This window comes from Musca autumnalis, unplaced genomic scaffold (assembly GCF_047663935.1).
Source record: "Musca autumnalis isolate F117 unplaced genomic scaffold, ASM4766393v1 scaffold_3, whole genome shotgun sequence".
Taxonomy (NCBI): domain Eukaryota; kingdom Metazoa; phylum Arthropoda; class Insecta; order Diptera; family Muscidae; genus Musca; species Musca autumnalis.
Window position 1 is genome coordinate 228375513 of NW_027411866.1, and position 21574 is coordinate 228397086.

At 37.3% G+C, this 21574-nt stretch overlaps 1 protein-coding gene across 1 annotated transcript in view; it reads right to left on the bottom strand.

Moving 5' to 3' along the window:
• The window catches only part of Grip (Glutamate receptor interacting protein), a 155938-nt gene that overhangs the window by 23266 nt on the left and 111098 nt on the right, over positions 1–21574 (bottom strand). The window contains exons 3-6 of the mRNA XM_073977135.1: positions 11075–11287; positions 10179–10369; positions 4568–4863; positions 4169–4332 (exon numbers count right to left, since the gene is read on the bottom strand). Of these exons, the coding sequence (XP_073833236.1) occupies positions 4169–4332; positions 4568–4863; positions 10179–10369; positions 11075–11287 (864 nt within the window). The remainder of the gene's footprint in view (positions 1–4168; positions 4333–4567; positions 4864–10178; positions 10370–11074; positions 11288–21574) is intronic.

Below are 21574 nucleotides of genomic sequence, written 5' to 3' on the forward strand. Positions count from 1 at the left end.
TTTTTTAAAGAATATTTTTCATGGTCGTGGATTTTTTAAAGAATATATTTCATGGTCGTGGATTTTTTAAAGAATATTTTTCATGGTCGTGAATTTTTTAAAGAATATTTTTCACGGTCGTGGATTTTTTAAAGAATATTTTTCATGGTCGTGGATTTTTTAAAGAATATTGTTCATGGTCGTGGATTTTTTTAAGAATATTTTTCATGGTCGTGGATTTTTTTAAGAATATTTTTCATGGTCGTGGATTTTTTAAAGAATATTTTTCATGGTCGTGGATTTTTTAAAGAATATTTTTCATGGTCGTGGATTTTTTAAAGAATATTTTTCATGGTCGTGGATTTTTTAAAGAATATTTTTCATGGTCGTGGATTTTTTAAAGAATATTTTTCATGGTCGTGGATTTTTTAAAGAATATTTTTCATGGTCGTGGATTTTTTAAAGAATATTTTTCATGGTCGTGGATTTTTTAAAGAATATTTTTCATGGTCGTGGATTTTTTAAAGAATATTTTTCATGGTCGTGGATTTTTTAAAGAATATTTTTCATGGTCGTGAATTTTTTAAAGAATATTTTTCATGTTTTTAGTTATTTTCAAACCACTGTGCCATCTTCAAAAATGACATAAGTTTCCCAAAAAAGTGAACCGAAAGCTGTACACATTTGCTTTGCCGGACGAGAGATCCTATCTATCGTTTCGGTTAATTCCGCTTCTTCGATCATCTTTTAAAATAAATCTCAATATTGAAATAAATGTCAGCCAATAAATACTGTCAAGAGTTCTAAAAATATCAATGCTTTCAATATGGAGCCAGCCATACAACTGCAACAGCAACAACAAACTTGATTCAAATGACTTATGGTGGATAGCTGGGGGGAGGTGTCAAGGGAATGGAAAATGTTATATTTTCCCCAAAAAATAAAAGGGGAGTGTGCGTTACACTTTGAAGAGTAATTTCAAATTGAAATTTAAATTTTTGTCACTCCATTTCGTTAAGCATCGAAATCGATCGGGAGGAGTGTTGTTCTTTGATTATTTTTCTGAGGTTTATTGAAAGAGAGTTTTGACATTTGTTTTTGTCAGCATTGTTTGTGCTTTCGTATTACCACAAACTGAATGGACGGACAGATGGGTAGAGGGAACAAGTTTTCCTTTTATGGTCATAATTGTCAAAAGTTTTAAACATCCGCTTTTTTCTGTTAATTTCTTTACCGTGTTGTTCGGTGATGTCACTCCATTTTTTGTACGAAGTGATTCAATTTAATTAGTTTGTCATCGCAAGAAAGAAGTCGCATGTCAAATATTTATTTTTTTAGTCGTCAGGTTAGGTTATCGTTGATATCCACAAGTGTGGATGTTATTATCCACCAACGTGGATATTATTACCTACCTACAAGAGTGGTCATATTTATCATCAAGCGTGGATATTTGTATCCACAAGCGTGGATATTTTTATCAACAAGTGTGGATATTTTAATCCACAAGCGTGGATATTTTTATCCACAAGCGTGGATATTATCCACAGCCGTGGGTATTTTTAATCGCAAGCGTGGATATTTTTATCCACAAGTGTGGATATTTTATCCACAAGTGTGGATATTTTATTCACAAGCGCTTGTGGATATTGATATCCACGCTTGTGGATATTGATATCCACGCTTGTGGATATTGATATCCACGCTTGTGGATATTGATATCCACGCTTGTGGATATTGATATCCACGCTTGTGGATATTGTTATCCACGCTTGTGGATATTGATATCCACGCTTGTGGATATTGTTATCCACGCTTGTGGATATTGTTATCCACGCATGTTGATATTGATGATATCCACGCTTGTTGATATTGATATCCACGCTTGTGGATATTGATATCCATGCTTGTGGATATTGATATCCATGCTTGTGGATATTGATATCCACGCTTGTGGATATTGATATCCACGCTTGTGGATATTGATATCCACGCTTGTGGATATTGATATCCACGCTTGTGGATGTTGTTATTCGCGCTTGTGGATATTTTTATCCACCCCCGGTGGATATTGTTATCCGCGCTTGTGGCTATTGTTATCCACGCTTGTGGCTATTGTTATCCACGCTTGTGGCTATTGTTAGCCACGCTTGTGGCTATTGTTATCCACGCTTTTGGATATTGATATCCACGCTGGATATTTTTATCCACCAAATATGATGTTATTATCCACCAAGCAGGAAGTAGTATCTCCTCCCAATAGAAATTGTAGACAAATCATAAATTCGTCAAACAACAGTTGTCCCAAAAAGAGGCAGAACAAGAGATGCAGGCGTGGGCCATAATGTTATGGCAAAAATGTAACAACATTAGGCTCTTATAGGCGACGTACAACTTGTTTTTTCATGCCTCGGTGACGCCTTGCTGATTTCAACAAAAATGTATGCTATGATTCTGTTAATGTCGTTCGTGTAGAAAAGAGGAAGCGCTTGTGGATATTGATATCCACGCTTGTGGATATTGATATCCACGCTTGTGGATATTGATATCCACGCTTGTGGATATTGATATCCACGCTTGTGGATATTGATATCCACGCTTGTGGATATTGATATCCACGCTTGTGGATATTGATATCCACGCTTGTGGATATTGATATCCACGCTTGTGGATATTGATATCCACGCTTGTGGATATTGTTATCCACGCTTGTGGATATTGATATCCACGCTTGTGGATATTGTTATCCACGCTTGTGGATATTGTTATCCACGCATGTTGATATTGATGATATCCACGCTTGTTGATATTGATATCCACGCTTGTGGATATTGATATCCATGCTTGTGGATATTGATATCCATGCTTGTGGATATTGATATCCACGCTTGTGGATATTGATATCCACGCTTGTGGATATTGATATCCACGCTTGTGGATATTGATATCCACGCTTGTGGATGTTGTTATTCGCGCTTGTGGATATTTTTATCCACCCCCGGTGGATATTGTTATCCGCGCTTGTGGCTATTGTTATCCACGCTTGTGGCTATTGTTATCCACGCTTGTGGCTATTGTTAGCCACGCTTGTGGCTATTGTTATCCACGCTTTTGGATATTGATATCCACGCTGGATATTTTTATCCACCAAATATGATGTTATTATCCACCAAGCTGGAAGTAGTATCTCCTCCCAATAGAAATTGTAGACAAATCATAAATTCGTCAAACAACAGTTGTCCCAAAAAGAGGCAGAACAAGAGATGCAGGCGTGGGCCATAATGTTATGGCAAAAATGTAACAACATTAGGCTCTTATAGGCGACGTACAACTTGTTTTTTCATGCCTCGGTGACGCCTTGCTGATTTCAACAAAAATGTATGCTATGATTCTGTTAATGTCGTTCGTGTAGAAAAGAGGAAGAACAAGCAAGACCCCCATTTTCAAGAAAACAACCAACCCCCCAAACATGCGCAAATATTTATTTTTCTGACAAAAAACATCTCTATGGAGGAGCCTAACCATATTTCTTGTTTTTGTTGTGCGCTGTTTTTCATTTTTCGTTTAAGTGTATTTTTTATGATCGACAAATGTCATAGAATGACAGGAAAGATGAGCAGCTAACGCATTGATTGAAGCAGAGAAGACATTTTCGTCTATAGAGGTGATTGGACATCAACGACATCTAGCCAATGTGTGCATGTGTGAGTGCACATTGGGATGATGCCGTAGCCGTAGCATTGTCGTATAAGTAATTTATGTGCCTTTGCGATCATATATTGATTGTCGCTATAAGGAGGACACCACATTATTAAGTGAAGATGGCAATGGATATTTCACTGTATTATGGCCAGTAATGAGGCTATGACAACATTTGTTGGTGTTGTTGTTACTTGTTATTGTTTTTTTGTGTCACGCAAAAATAAAGGCTAACACAACATCTACAGATATTTATGTAGAGCAATATGCAAAAGTCATTAGCCCAAAATAAGTACAACCAAAGACAAACAGGAGAAATACTATGTAAGCATATGGAAAATTAAGGGAATCAATTCAATGTGGGCGTTCTGCACCTTCACACAGCAAAATGGATTCGAATTATTTGGCAACCGGAAAGGGAAATATATATCCTATGGTGGAAAGTATTTCATCCCGAAAGAGTTTCCTTTCTACTTATTCGTATTTCACTTACCCCTTCGTGCCAATGCATGGGCGGGCATTATCTGCATTTGTGTATAACCTCGCCCGGAACTGGTATCCAAAATTGTCATAACTTCATCTGGTGTGTAGGCTGAATTTTCAATACTTATGTCGTCAATGGAAAGTACTTGATCGCCAATAGAAAGAGCACCGCATCTAGAGAAGAAGAGCAAATTGATTTATGAGGTTATACCATAATTTCCTCCAACAGTTCTACATGTTTTTATTTTCTTCATCTTTGTGTTTATTTCAGCTTGAGTCCATATTTTGTTGTAATTCAATTGTTTGAATAACAACAAAATATTTTAAAGTGGATATGAAATTGATTAGTTGCTGGCGAAGTTTTTATTTTCTTTTTTCTTTCGCAATTTCAAATGAAAAGAATACTCACCGATCAGCTATGCTCGCTGGCAAAATACTGGCTATGTAGATACCGGCTTGACTAACTTCATCTATTTTCGTGTGATCCGTAAGACCGGCAGCTGCTGAATTATAATTACACAATACCAAACCTAGCTTATCATTCATAGGACGTTCGATTTCGATCAACAGCGGACCCATTGAGAATTCAACACTTTGCACCACTGAGACATCATATTCTATGGTAAGATTTGTGTAGCCCGATATATGGCCACCACACTTGATGATTTGTTGGGCTTCAGCCAGAGTTTTCCCAATGAGAGAGACCTGGAAGAGGGAAGAGATAATAATTTATTACTAGTACTGTGGGTGAGCTAATGAATATCGCGAGTGAGTAGGAATTCCACCCTGGGGCATATTTCAAAAAAGATTTCCGCTGGTGAAAGGAAGGATATAGAACTCTGCTGAGCGGTATCGGCATCAAGCAAATATGTTCGTTCGTGTATTATTTCAGTTATGAGGTTCTGGTTCCTCTGTATCTAGACTAAAAAATTCTACAACCTGGACTGGTTGTGTCCATAAAGAGAAAACAGATGAGTGGTGTTAGCTGGCCAACTTAGCAAATGCAGCGCGTGTCGTGCGGTCCAAATCCACACGCCGGGCATATGCTGGGTATCGGGTAAATTCAGGCCCAATATGAATTAAGGAGGTTGCATCGTTCGGATCTTTACAGGGCTAAAACCATTCGTGTTTGACTTGGCAGGTAGTGTTCTTCTGCTGTGATGCTTGGGAGATGGTCTACGACTGCGGCATTCGCACTGTATCTCTGTACTACCTGCGCGACTGCATCAGTGTCAACGCTATCCAAGCCTGTCCGATAGGCTCCCTGATCTAGACGTTCTCGTTTATACCTTTGGACCTCTCCCTCTAGATCATGAAGATCTCTCCGGACGTGCCTTGGTGGGCGAAGCGTGTCCACTAGATTGTGGCAGGGATGTTCAAGGCGATAACACCAAATTACGTACTGCATCTACACCTTGTTGTCATGGTGAGGCACTCTGTTGTAGTCCTCAGAGCGACAATCTGGCAGGTTTGAACATCGTTCCACTTTGCAGCATTAACACTTGCATACCAAACTGGCACCGCATAGCTTATCAAATACCGACCTATTGCTTTGTATGAGCTCAACAAGGTGTCTTTCCCTTCTTTCTTTCCCCAAGAGCTGCCTACCAGCGACTCGAGGATCTTGTTCCTACATTTGATCTTGCAACAAATAGTTGTGACTTGCGCGGGCAACTTAAACATGCTATCCAACGTTACATCCAATATTTTGGGTAGTTTGTGCTCGGAATCAGGACACCATCGACCAATATATTCAAGGGAGCCTAATTTTAGCTCCTCCATGTGGTGAATAGTGCGGCAGTCGATTTAGAGGCGGATATTGTGATATTCCTTAGATGGAAGAACTGTAATGAGTTAGATGTGTATTTAGCCTATCACATACATATGTCATCGACAGTACGACCCGATGTCAAGATCGTACAACAATCCACATGGATGGGGAAAATTCAGAAAGGTAGAGGTTAAACAGTTTCTGAAATATCACCACAACTTTGGGAACGACTGGCGTCCACACATTTAATTGTTTATCCTCCGTTTCAAACATAACTGTATTTCCTCGAGCAGCTTGTCACGGTATCGAAGGCCCTTGAAAGGTCAAGACCCTGCATGACTGTTCAGTCTGTTTTGTTTCAGTCCTCGACTGCTGCTATTGTGGTAGTGTGCATTTTTCGGAATCCATGCTGATGTTGGGCAACTGGGAACCTGATTTCCATCATGGGAAGTAATAGTGACTTTAGAATCTTCGCTACCGGTGTACCATTGAGATTCTGTGTGAGCCCGACGCTTTGGACGACATCTGCAACATGATCATTGTAAATTGTGGTGTTATCACCTCGGCTGTGCTACGGCGTAAAACACTATTCTTCGCCCTATAACTCTTGGAGTGCTCTATAAGTTGCCAGTTGATATTACACGCTCACCTCTTCGGATCAGTCACTGTCACACTGTTGAAAATGACAGCCGTTCTTTCATCCTTCTTTCCCGTATTGATTTAATCCCGCTGTCCACAATTTACTCATTTGCTAGTCCCGACGCCTCTGCATGGACATTTGGTCTAATTTCGGGTATTCGGCCTTCAGGTATGTGGCGAGCGGCCGCAGCAGTGATGATGTCCCCGAAAATGTTCTTAGGTACCCGAAGATCTGAAGGAATGGGCAGCTCCCGAAAGCGCTAATTGGTAAATGATTCAGAGTCAGAGGTTATGAAGTCGGGTGGTCTGCTAACGAGCTATCGCAATCTCCTTTTATTCTGGTAGAAGCATTTTCGTAACGCTCTGGTCAATGCCTAGGACGGCATGCCCAAGCTCGTGATGAGCATTGAAGTCATTTAGCGCATCAGGCGGTAATTGTCCTCCAAGAGCAGACTAATAACAGGTATATAGCGCGGAGGAGAATTATTCATAGGCGGTATATACACATTAAGCAACTATACCTCGGCAGTCCCACACTTTACTGCTACCTCCATATATTCTATTTATTGGTCACTACGAAGGCAAGTCCTACTACTACATAATGTTGACAGGTTTGCTGACTGTGTTGCGGAAATCGTTGCAATTGAATTGCAGGGCCGATGCATTCCCGGTGACCAGAACGACAACATGTGGTGTTAGATGCTGTGTTTCTTATTTTTGGGGAGCCTGCGAGTGTGTTTCGTATTGCGACTACGACAATGAATCCGACAAAGATGTTGGAGACCCGCTGGCAAACAGCAACATAAATCCAAACGCTGTAGTCCTGAATGCGGCTAAGATCAGATTAGCCTCCGAAGTGCACTCATCCCCCACATCAATTACATCTCACTGATCTTGATTTGTGGCGGATGTGGCAAACGTAACATATCCATGGCGCGGCATGGACCAAAAGAGGACGGAACAGGCATTTCTGAATATATTGCCGCTCCTATGGTGGAAAACATACCCAAACACAATTGTTGAGTTTGCGGCTCCTGGTGGAAGATTCCTACGAGTCAATCGTAAAGTTTAAGAGCTCCTCTTGAATCGCTTTGAACATTTTTTTAGCCGGTTGTTCTTGCGGCCCTCGCTTTACGGCAGTAATTATATTATTAATATTTACACTTTGATACGACCAAAAATTTGCCTCATCGAAATAATGGTTTTAAACCCCAAGTATGTTTGTACGATATCCGTTTCAGACAATTTTGAGTAGATCTAGCAATGTCCGTCCGTCTGTCTGACTGTCTGGTGCGCACGATAACTCTCGAACGGATCAATCGATTTGGTTCAAATGTTGGGTATCGAAATATTTTGTCCAGATTCGATTTAAGTTCGAACATGGGCCATATAGGTCCACTCCTTCAGGTACCTCCCCCACAAATGTTCAAAAATTGTCGCAAAACTTGTGCGCACGATAACTCCTGTAGGGAATAACCGATTTGGTCCATACCTCGCACATCGTGTAATTTTTACCAAACTTAGATGAGGTTCCAATATGGACTCAATCGGTCCACTCCTTCGGGTACCTCCCACACAAAATTTCGGAAAAGTTCAGTTTAGGATCTGGTTTCGAATCGCTTTAATTTTTGTTTACGCAAGTTGTATTTGCTGTCCTCTATAAGACGATGTAAGTTTCATTAGGGGCAAGTCCATACTTCCTGAGAAAATAGCCTGAATGTTACAAAAATCCCTATGACACCGTGTATAGTGGTTGGAGCGCAAGATAACTCTCGAACGGATCTGCCGATGCGGACAAAAATTTGAATTTCGTAATATTTTGTCCAAAATAAGTTCAAGTTCAAAGATGGATTATATCGGTCCACTCCTTCCGGTACCTCCCCCACAAAAGTTCGAAAATGTTCGGAAAATTTGTGCGTACGATAACTCTTGAAGGGAGTAACCGATTTGGTCCATACTTTGCACATTATGAAACTTCTACCAGACTTAGATGAGGTTCCAATATGGTAAACTCCTTCGAGTACCTCCCACACACATTTTCGGAAAAGTTCAGTTTAGGACCTGCTCTAGAATTGCCTTGGTTTTTGTTGTAACATCTTGTATTCGCTGTCCCCTATACGAAATTACAAGTTTCCTCAGGGGCAAGTCCATACTTCCTGAAAAAATAGCCTGGAAGTTGAAAAACAAACCCTATGACACCATGTTTATGGGTGGAAGCGCAAGATAATTCTCGAACGGTAATACCGATTCCGGCCAACATTTGGCCTTCGTAATATTGTTTCCAAACTTAGTTTAAGTTCGTAGATAAGCCATATCGGTCCACTCCTTCAGGTACCTACCCCACAAAAGTATAGAAATGTTCGGAAAAATTGTGCGCACGATAACTCTTGATGGCAGTGACCGATTTGGTCCATACTTTACACATTCTCATAATCTCTACCATATATAGATCAGGTTCGAATATGGACTATATTTGTCCACTCCATTCCGTATCTCCAACACAAAATTTTGGAAAAGTTCACTTTAAGACCTGCTATTGAATCACTTTGATTTTTGTTGAAGCAACTTGCATTCGCTGCCTCAATTACGATGGTAAAAGTTGTTTCAGGGACAAGTCCATACTTCTTGAGAAAACAGCCCGAAGTGTGTAAAAACCCCCTATGGCACCCCCATGGTCTATGTCGGTCCATTCCTTTAAGTACCTTTTCCGCAAAATTTTTGAACTTTAATCATAATCAACATTTTCAATTTGCACAGGCTGAGGGTATATCTCTGTCGGCCGACTGATACTTTTTTATTTGTTTTTTTTTTTGGGCCAAGTCCATACTTCCTGAGATAATAACCTAAAAGTTATAAGAAACCCTAACGGCATCAACTAAAATGGCAAATCCGGAAGATAACACTCGCAGGGATTTTTTGAGTGTTCCAAAATTCTGCACATCGTATTATTTCCTCCAGTCATGTATCTGGTTGGAATATGCACTTTATCGGTTCACTCCTTCGGATCCATTTATATCAAGATTCGCATTATGTTCGAATATTGACTACATTGGACCACTTTTTCGGGTACCTCCCACATGGTTGTGTATGTGTCCCTAGTTACGACGGTACAATTTTTTCCAAAGAAGTTGGCCTAACCACTCAACAAACCCTTAGAGACGTAAGATGTATTGTGTTTACTTGTTTTTTAGATCCGAGGCTGAGGGCATATCTGTTAAAAATTATGTAACTTTTGAACGGATGGAGATATTTTCATAATATTTTTTTTTTCCGACAGGCAACACAATCAGCTTTCGGGTAAGTTGTTAAGACCTTTTTAAGGTTTTTTATGGATAGAAGACCTTTATAAGATCTCCTATAAATAGAAGCACGTTTTGAGCATTTCTATAAATAGAAGTCCTTTATGAGGTCTCCTATAAAGAGACAACCTTCTTGGGAGCTTCTATTACCAGAAGACCTCTATGAAGTAGACTTCTATGAGCACTTGTTAGTCATTCTACAGCTACAATTCTGAGTCTATCAATTCATAGAAGACCTTTATAAGGTCATGTATTCTATCATTTCGTCAATTACTCTTTATATTAATGATATTGAAAATCGTATTACTTACATTATCAACTCTCAGCAATCTGTCTCCTGGTTTTATCCTGCCCGTCTTATAAACGGGACCATGTGGTCGCACATGTGTTACAATTAAGGGATAATCAGCGCCTCCTCTTAGTGTTAAACCCAGGCAACCGCTTTCACGTTCCACGGTAATTTGTGCCAACTTTGATGTTACACAAAGGCTATTTTGGGAAACTATTGACGATGCGGACGAAGACGACGATGATGATGATGCGGCGGCAATATTGCGACCCATCGTTGTTGGTTGGTTATCGGTGTTGTTGTTTGTGATGATGGCAATGGCGTAATGATATTGTTTGGTGTGTCGATTGTTTGTGTTGATGGAGTGCATTCAAAAGTGTTGAAAGATGAGACCGACAGCATAATGTTTGTCGTTGAGAAGCAGGCGGCAGCACCATTCGGAGCAGTACAGCATACGTAGCACGCGTTTGTTTAAAGAATTATGAGTCCAAGTGTTAGATTTGTGATGATGGTGGCGGTGGTGTGAGGTTGCAGCATATGACCATCATAAACATTTCGTTGGCACGGAGAGAGGGGGCAGGGAGAAAGACAAATAGTCGGAAGTGCAAGAAAAAGGGAAGAGAAAATAATAAATAAAAACAAATATTTTAAGATTTATACATTTGATTGATGATAAGATGAGAAGACACGGGCGTAGAGAGGCTAGACTGAAAGGGGGTTCATCACAATTTACATTTTAAAAATTAAGGTGGTTTGAAGTATTTATTGCCCCTCTTGCAGATGTCTTTTCTACGCCCATGTTTCATTATTTTTTTTAATTCAGAAAAATTAAATTCAAATTTGTTTTAAAACATTCTAGCAATTTTATTTGTTTTTAAGTCTCTACCACCCACTGTTTTGGCTTCAACATCTACTCACTGTACTCAGGCAGGGAATATTCAATTTCAACCACGGCAGGACCATCTGCTGAGCCACCACCGCACAGCATGCTCATAATGTGTTGATTTGTTAACCCAATTGTTGAGATGCCATCGATTTGATGTAGACGATCTCCAGGTGCTAGGAAATCGGCAGCATGACCCAATGGACTTAAGGCAGCAATAACAGGTGGATACGAAAGGTCGTTGCGTTCTGCAAAAGGAAGAAGAGAAGAAGATAATAAACAAATTAATTAAAGTGAACACAATAACATAGTTTATGTAAATAAAAGTAAGTAATCTCTACTAGCTGACATTATTGCTTAAAATTGACACACGGTGTTACGCACTATTTTCTCTCCATCTCCTCCGGGATATGCTGCTGTCCTTTGCCGGCTGTAAGGCAACATATCTTTGGCCATGATATATCTGTAAGATTTCATCTATTAGATGATACATGATGGCCGCCTCACACGCGATACGTTTGCGGCAGTTCTGCCGTTTGTTCTTGTCTTAAATTTCATTTTAAATAAATAAATTTCCTGCTGTCTGTTTGTCTCGTAGAATTTGCTTTCATTTCTTTTTTTTCATCGTCTTTTTCTTATTTGAAAATTTTACGTATTGTGCCAAAATTTTAAATATATTTTTCGGTTATTTTGTTTTTTACCATTCATGCAGAAGAGTCAAAATGTTGTCACTTCCGTTATCTAGTACTTTTGTGTCTGGCACGTTCGATTTGCCATACAAATATTCATACGTAATGTACAATAGGGAAGCATAGATGATTTTTATTTCAATAGATTGGGAGATTTTTCTGAGGATATATTACAGAAACATTTGTCATTTATATGGTTGTTTTCCTAGCGGTCACGATTTTATTATAGCTGACATGAAACTAGACATGAGCTTGACTGTGTTTGTGTGAGGATTTAACATCTCGTCCCTAGACGTTAACAAAAACTAGCATGAATGTCTACGCCTTAATCAATATAACGGAACACAGTTTTGGTGCATATCAGGGGTTAGAAGAGGGGTTGTCAAAGCCCCCATAAATTGGTACGATGAAAAATATGAAGTGTTTTCACGGTTTTATGTGCATTTCTTAGTTAGATAATCTAAAATTTTTCAATACGTTCAATTATTGATTAAACTAGTATATAGTGAAAATTTAAAAGTTATATCAATGCTTTAATGTGGCTCCCATATTTTGAGGGTCTTGAACACTTTTTTTTTAGAATTTCTCTGCATATTAGGATTTATTGTTCTAAGTGCCTATGAATTCATCTTTGTTTAGGAATAGTCCCCATATAGAGGTACAGTCAAATTAGGGGGTTTTCGAATATTTTAGGCACTTATTGCAATTAAAGTTGATTAAATTTTGAATTGTGCATTTTAAAGGGACTAAAAATAGTTTTACTAAACATCGTCCCATATATTCTCGTTTTGGAATAACCTCCATATATAGATTCATAACGTAAAAAAACTAAATTCAAAAAACTGTTTTTTTTTTTTAGAAAAATTTACGCACAAAAATTTCGACTTTAAGCTGAGATTGTTGTGAACCGAGTTATACTCCAAAATGCGTAATCGCGAGTACTACAATCTCATAATCAGTTTTTAAACGAGTACAGTTGCGCGTCCCGATTAGAGCAAAAATTCAAAAAACCCAATTTTTCAGTCTTCAAAATGTCAGCATCCGTTTGAGATTGATGCATTGCTTATATTAAAAAATCATACATTAGAAACTTCATCTCTGAAGTATATTCTTTAACTTCTTCTTTGAACATTACACTCTACATTGTATTGTAAAGCCGCTAGTTGGAAATTGACTTAAAAAAAGGCGTTTCCTTCAACGATTTTTTCCTATTTTTTTACATTAAAACGACCACAGCTTCCGCCGTTATGGTATAGTACAACTGTTCACGAGTTACAGTATCCTATACCTCAGTTTCAACATAAGTTAATTTTCTACAAAAAGGTCGATATGCAATTTTTATTTTAAAACTTCTCTCCAAGTGGTGTCTTAGACACACCGTTCGGACTCGGAGATAAACAGTAGGTCCCATATCATTGAGCTACTATGAATCGGGGGCACTCATTGATATGAGAGAAGTCTCCCTTGTCCCTTCTAGGATGTTTGTGGAACAATTATTATTATTATTATGCAATTTTTATACCCTCCACCAAAGAATGGAGGGTATATTTTTCCGTTTATAACGCATTAAAATAGTTATTTGCAACCCTATAGAGTATACATATTTGTTATCAGGATAAAATTCGGAGTCGATATAGTATAGATTGACTGATATATTCCATCAAAATTAAAAATTTGTTAAAGAAGTTTTTATTATATCGGTGCAAAATTAGTTTATATTCGACGAGGGCCATATCGCACTGTGGTTCGGCCTGTGGACAAAAATCGGACATTTATGGCAACAAATCTGATTCCGATTGAAATAAATATTACCTAATTACACCAAATTGTTAATACATATCCAGTAAAATTTTTGCCAATTTACAGCGGTAATATGTCAAGTAAAGTCGAAAGCATTCGCAGCTTATGAGTGAAATTATAAAAAAAAATAAAGCGGTAAATGTACATGCCCAGATTTAAACTTATAGTTAATAGCATTGACAATGTTTTTACGTAAAAATATATTCATACATAGTTTTCTAACTTTCTTAAAAATAAATTCTTTGTAAATAAATTTTCTGGTAATTTTAAACTATAAATTTAAATTTATGTTGAGTTTTACTAGTGTTGGGAGTATTTGGAAGACTCCGTGTTTTTTATTTAAAAAATACACCTTTATATGGGGGCTATACCTAAATGTGGACCTACATCCACTCAAATGTTTTTTCTATCATCTTGCTTCGTTGTAGAACTATGTTTAAAATTTCGAGGCCGTAGCTCCATTAGAACTATTTTTGCACTCCTTTCAATACAAGTGAGACCGCCTCTTAATTGTTTGTGATGTCAAATGTAAAGTATGTTTGGACGATCTACATATATATGTATGTCGCGTAGAAACATTACGATGTGCAAAGTATGGACCAGAGTGAACGAAAAAATGATTAAAGAGTAGTATAGAATCTTCTTTGGGCCTACAAAGCTTTGCCCCGGAAATGTGTCAGTGCTGGTTCACGCTTTGGATTACCCCTCATAGAACGGTACCACCCGATTTTTCAGGAGTTTAGCTGCATTATCATATAGAAACGGAAGTAATTTAATACATATTTAGTCTTCTTTGGGCCTACTAAACTTCTATCCAGAAATTTGTTAGCACTGGTCCATGTTTTATGTAGCCAAACTAGAACGGTACCCCCCGATTTTAGGGGTTTTCAGGATATTGTAGGATAATACGCCTATCCTACAGAAATGGCCGAAATTTAATATTTAGTCTTCTATGACAATTTCGAACAGTCAACTTTGCATATGTAAAGTCCTGCTTATGCATCTAAATCATCTTCTTTATGTTTTGTGAAACAGTTTTCTGTATTGGCAATAATTCACCATGATTACTTTTTAAATTTCATGTTTTTTTTTAATTTTTTAAAATTAATTTAAAAAAGTATCCAAAAATATGGGCTTCGTAAATGCACCCCTACCATCGATGAGGAGGGGAAGTTTTCAAGGGAAGAATTTTTTTTATTTGCTGACAGAGAAGACTTAATATACATACTAAAAGTTGTTTAGAATTTTACCTTTTTCATCCATAACATTTTTTACTGTTCGAAAAATCGAACACCAATTACGACGAAATGGGTTCAACAGATAAATAGAGACATCACGCATTCTTAGGGTGTTTCGATTCAAATCTTCTTTCGGATAACGACATTACGTTTTAAACAATGTCGTTTTAAGCGATTTCGTTTGTACGTTAAATTACATATTGTTAACATATTCTTGGTATGCTATATGTATCTGTTAAGAAATTACTATGCTCGAACCACGAGGGGATGTGCATCCAATGCCATGTGAACGAAAACTCTCGAAGGGAGCAATCGATTTGGTCCAAAATTTGCAAATCGTATTACAATATTTCATCAAGTCGGATGTAGTCCATATAAATCCAGTCCTTCGGGTACCTCCCATTCAAAATTTGTATTTTTATTTACATTTTCTCTCTAAATTGGGTGCAATTAAGCATTAAGTGTTCGTAGTTATCAAAACACTTCTCCGCCAATAGTTGCGGACATAGGTCCACGTTTTGGTATACCCCTAAACAACGATACCGCCAATTTTCTAGTAATTGGATTACGCAATTCACCTAAAATCGTGGCCAACAGAACTTTCATAACGGAAAGAAAACTAAATATTCCACATAAATTCAGAATATTTTATGGTGGAAGCTTTTTATTTGTTTTTCATTAGGTATGTACCTAAATAAAGGGTCCAAAATTTGGCCTTAGTAATATTTGGTCTACTGCTTCAGGTACCTCCCCCACAAAAGTTCAAAAATGTTCGGATAAATTGTTCGTACGGTAACTCTTGAAGGGAGCGGCCGAATTGGTCCATACTTTACACATCCTAATATATCTACCAGATATAGATCATGTTCAAATATGGACTATATTTGTCCACTCCATCCGGTAACTCCCACACAAAATTTCGGATAAGTTCACTTTAAGACCTGCTACCGAATCACTTTGATTTTTGTTAAAGCAACTTGCATTCGCTGCCTCAATTTCGACGGCAAAAGTTTTTTAGGGGCAAGTCCATACTTCTTGAGCAAACAGCCCGAAGGGTGTAAAAATCCCCTATGGTACCATATGTAGTAACTGGAGATCTACTTCCATAATGGTCACTGTCGATCCATTCCTTTTAGTATCTCCTCCGCAAAACTTATAATCTTTTATCCTAATCAACATGTTTAAAACCCCCTAAATACATACGTTTTTTGGGAAAAAATTGTTTCAATATACACAGGCTGAGGGTATATCTCTGTCGGTGAAGCCGACTGATACTTTTTATACCCTACACCACTATGTGGGGAGGGTATTATAAGTTGGTTTTGGCCAAAAAGTTTGTAACGCATCGAAATAATGGTCGTAGGCCCATTCTTATATATACCAAAATGAATGAGTCGATCTGGCTATGTGTGTCCGTCCGTCTGTCCATTTTAACCTTGTAATCACGCTACAAGTCGCATTTTTGATCGGATCGTCACGAAATTTTGGATGTTGATGGGGGTCCCGGAGGGGAAGAAGCCTATTGATTTTGGTGATGGTCGGATAATATTTAGGGGCCGGAAAGGGCAAAAAACTTAGGTGGATAAAAATATAACGTTTTTTTCAAAGCGAATATCTCAGCTTCTATATGGGGTGTACCAAAAGCAAAACCTGACAATGAAAGTAGAAAATATCACCTTTCTAATGATGTAAAGTTGGTGCTCGTAGGTGATCAAACAACGATGATATCACAATACTTGCAAATAAAACCCCAATTTTTCATTTTTGCGATTTTGATTATATTGACGAATATCAAAGCTTTGGTTGGAAACTTTCTGGAGCCTGGCTATGAAAGTAGAAGATCCCGTCTTTACAATGGTGCAAACTAGGTTGGTGTAGGTAACCAAGTAACGGAGATATCGCAATAATCGGTAATACATACCATTTATCCATTTTTTTGGAAATCACGCTACAGGTCCCAATTTTGATCGAATCGTCACGATATTTTGAGTGTTAATAGAGGTCTCACAGAGGAAGAAGCCTATTGATTTTAGTCATGGCCAGATAATATTTAGGGGTCGGAATGGGCAAAAAACTTATTCGGAGAAAAGTCAACATTTTATTTCAAAGCCAATATCTCTGTTTCTTTAAGAGGTATATCAAAAGCAAGGAAAGTAGAAAATATCACCTTTACAACGATGTAAAGTAGGTTGTCGTAGGTAGTCAAATAGTAGAGATATGGCAATAGTGGATAATGCATCCCATTTTCCGATTTTTTTGTAATCACGCTACAGGTCGCAATTTTAATCGGATCGTCACGAAAATTTGGGGGTTAATGGGGGTCCCAAAAAGAAAGAAGCCTATTGGTTTTGATGATGGTCGGATAATGTTCAGGGGTTGGAATGGGCAAACACTTATTTGGAGAAAGGTCAACGTTTTATTTCAAAGCCAATATCTCTGTTTCTTTAAGAGGCGTATCAAAAGCAAAACCTGTCGAGGAAAGTAGAAAATATCACCTTTACAATGATGTAAAGTAGGTTGTCGTAGCTGCTCAAAAAACAGAGATATCGCAATAGTCGGTAATGCATTCCATTTTCCGATTTTCTTGTAATCACGCTACATGTCGCAATTTTGATCGGATCGCCACGAATTTTTTGGGAGTTGATGGGGGTCCCACAGAGGAAGAAGCCTATTTAGTTTGGTGATGGTCGGGTAATATTCAGGAGTCTTAATAAGCGAAAAGCTTATGTAAAGAAAAGTCAACGTTTTTTCTTAGGCGAATATCTCCGCTTCTGGTTGGAGTATTCCAAAAGGAATACCCGTCAATGGAAGAAGAAAAGATCTCGTTTATATTGATGCAAAGTATGTTGGCGTAAGTGAGCAATTCGAGATATTGCAAAATTCAGTAATATATAAAATTTTTCCATTTTTTGTAATCACGCTACAAGTTGGAATTTTGATCGGATAGTGACGAAATTTTTGGGGGTAGATAGGGGCCCCACAGAGGAAGAAGCCTATTGATTTTGGTTATAGTCGGATAATATTTAGGGGTCGGAATGGTGAAAAACTCAATTGGAGACAAATTCAAAGTTTTATTCTTTGTGAATATATCGGCTTCTAGTAGGGGTATTCCAACGGCAAAGCCTGTCAATGGAAGAAGAAAATATTACCTTTAAATTGGTATAAAGCAGGTTGGCGAAGGTGGGCATACAAGGGAGATACCGCAATAGTCGGCAATGCATCCAATTCTTCCATTTTTTGCAATCATGCTACAGATCGTAATTTTGATAGGATGGTCACGAAATTTTGGTTGCTTATAGGGGTCCCAGAGAGAAAGAGGCATATTATGTTTGGTGGTAGTCAAATTCTATTCACTAAAAGAAATATTTACCAGTGAAAAGCGTATGAACAGGGGTAGTGGTGTAGGGTATCACATGGTCGGCCCCGTCCCGACTATAGCCTTTGCTCACTTGTTTTACTTGTTTTTATTAAAAATAGTGTTTTACGTGTCGTGGAATTGTAGTTAGCTGCATATTTTCTTAGTGTATTTTGTAAATCCACTTCGATCATATACTTAAATTTGACCTAAGGTTTTAGTCATGATGCCCACCAGTGCCCACCTCGGGAATAATTTTCCAAAGTAGGTCATGTGTTTAAGATTGTTCAGTATTAATATCAGCTGCCATCTAGTGCCAGACTATAAATGGTGGGTCGCTGACTAAAGCTGCCCGCGAATAGGGTTTCTATGGATATATTAGCGTATAACTCTGTTATCTGACCACGTACATTAACATAATTGGCATCTGTGGAAAGATGAAGAAATCTTCTTCCAAATTTGTCTTATGTGTAAACTCACTACATATAGACTTTTACTAAATTGCCCGTGATTTTACCACCTAGAACACATTACTGAAAGTCTTCTGCATTGATATTACTAGGTTTCAAACCCATATTTTGTCAAAAAACGATATTTATCAGATTTTGTTAGGTTACTCCTCATAAACGCTCTTAAAATTGTGGAAGTTTGTGTTGAGGGAATAAATAATAAATATAAATAATAAGTTTAAATTTTTATGGCAAGTAAAATTATAAATTTTTTCGTTATACCCGTGGTTTTGTATAAACGATGAGGCAGTCTTCTTCTTCTTCTTTGACATTCCGTATTCGGGTTTTGGCGATCATACAATGAAATGATAATGTATATAACAAATCAGTTTATTAACTTAATTTATAGATAGATTTCTATTTTTGGCTGCATTTAGAAGGGTTCATTCATTATGGTGCCCAGTCCATTCTTGTATGTTTCTGAGCCAGGATGTTTCTCGTCGGCCTCTCGGTCTTCTTCCTTAAATTTTTGCGGCAGTAGTAAGCTTTATTTTATCTTTCTTTTACATATTAATCATTGATACGGTTTGAAGGAATACTAATAACATACATATATTTAAAAAAAAAAATATAAAAAATTCGTTTGAAAATATACTCGCGGGGACAACATTTTTATTACTTACTACCGTGATCGTTTTCAACAGTTTGTTGGGTATAAGAAAACGAATGAAAATGGCAGTGGAAGAAATAGCTTTGTTCGTTATATACGTAGTATAACCGTTGTTCGTTATATCCGAATTTATCTGTAGAAATCTTTGTTTTATCTCACTTTTTCACATAAATAGTTTAATAAAAGCTTTGTTCCTTTACTTTTTTAATGGTAAGAGTGGTAAAAGAGAAAAGTGTCAAAATTGTTCAAAATAGCTCTCTCATGAACATTTGTACCAGAAAAGTAAGGGAACGGAAAAATGGTAGACCTCCACAATGTCAAAAAGAAACATAAAATATCAATTTTCGTCTTTTATTTCACAGTTCTTAATTTAGTTTTGTCAGCGTTCGACTTTTTCTTCTGTTCGTCCATTTTCTTCTTCATTGTGAAATAATCGTCAAACAAAAGTCGAAAAAACAGTTCTGCCATTTTTTACCTGAAAAAATTTGTCTGGTAGCCTGTGGTAGAAGAGAAAGCCATTTTCGCTCTCTCTCCTCTCTCACTCTCTTAAAAATTGCATCCAGTTTTGCCACTTTTCGGGGTTAAGGAACGCTTTGCAGGTTAAAAATGGTAACCACAGGTAAGTAAAGGAACACAGCTAATATATAAATCCTTTAATTCCGCCGTTATTAATTTTTACCTCAAAAAACAGGGCAAATTACCTATAGTGTATTGGGGGAACTTCAACATTAGTTCGATTTGTCATAGGGCAGTGTAGGGCATAATTGCCTATGCCCAAAGGCAGCAGAAAATTACGTGAGGTGCTCAGCTGTTAACGGTATAGCTGTATAGTCGCCTCGTCTTGCATAGGCTAAACTCTGACATACAATTCAACTTAGTTCTGGACTTGACTGTTTTAAAAACCCGAGAGATCATAGATCATCAGTGTATCTGTGAAAATTGCAAATTGTATCTGTGAAATTCGTTTGACGACGGTAACCTTAAAATCACACCCCTTGTTTTATAGTGGGATACACACGCTCTATGTCACCGTTACTCGTTACATAGTATTGAATAAAATAAGTGGTTTTGTATTGTAAAATGTTAAAGAAATAGCCCATTATTTTTCAGCCTACAGGTAAGCAGAAAGTAACTTGCGGCTCCCAAATTTTTACTGGGAATTTTAATGTTTAAACATCCCAATATTCGTAATATTATTCATTCTCACATTGAACACGAGACAGTCGAAATTAAATATTACCGGTAATTTTAGTAATAAAAGAAAGCTGAAAATCGCATCTTATTTTGTTTTTATTTTATTTTGGCAAACTTGGCGAGGGATGCTCTGACATTTTTTTCTTGTGACGAATAGTCTTTCACTGCAGTTGCCAATTCTTGAGTATTTGTTGTTTTAGTTTTCTTGATTTCGTACGTGGGTTTCATTCAATTGCATTGAAGGCGGCGATGATGATTATTCATACTTAAGATTACGTTTTGCTTTTTCTATTTCATTTTCAGTTTTTACGCATGGATAACATGTCGCCAAAGAAATTTGAAGTGACTAGACATGTCGTAGAAAACGACGGACGACATATGAAGGTACATTAGGTTGTAATGAAGATAGTAAGGTAATTAAGGTCAAAAGAGCACAATGTATAAAATTAAAGATTAAAAAGAAAAATACAATTATTATTATTATTTTTTAAGATTATTGATTATTTGGTAATTTGGGCAAATGTAAATAACCGTATACGGCACCAGAGAAATACACATGTTTATACAATATATTGGCCTTATAGTTGTTGTCTTTGGTAGCTGTCTTTATAGTGGAAAGACCTATATACCTATGTATTATAGTGATTATGTTTTCATAAAAACAACATTAGCATATGGAACATATATTCAATTCTAGATGTCTAGACATCTAGGCCAATTCATTACCACACTACAATGTATAGATGTTTTGTGGCTCTTAATATTTGTATTTATTTGTTTAGTTCCACGTTCTGACTGTGACAAAAACAATTTCTGAAAATAATGGATATTGCAACAGGCGTAGTTAGCTAAGCACACTGGGCCTCTATACTTGAGGACAGAAAGCTCTGTGATATGAAACAAATCTATTAGTAAACAATAAATAATACAGAAAGCTCTATAACTTGTGGTCATGCGATGACCATTCCCAAAACAAGGAATATCTACGCCCATGAGACTATATTATGTTCTTCATCACATTTGTCTTGGATTTATTTTTTTTGATTTTTTTTTTTTTTTGACTAATTTATTGTCAAATTAAAATATCATAATTGTGTCAAAATAACGGAAAATATCAGACGCCTGTAATTATTCAAATCA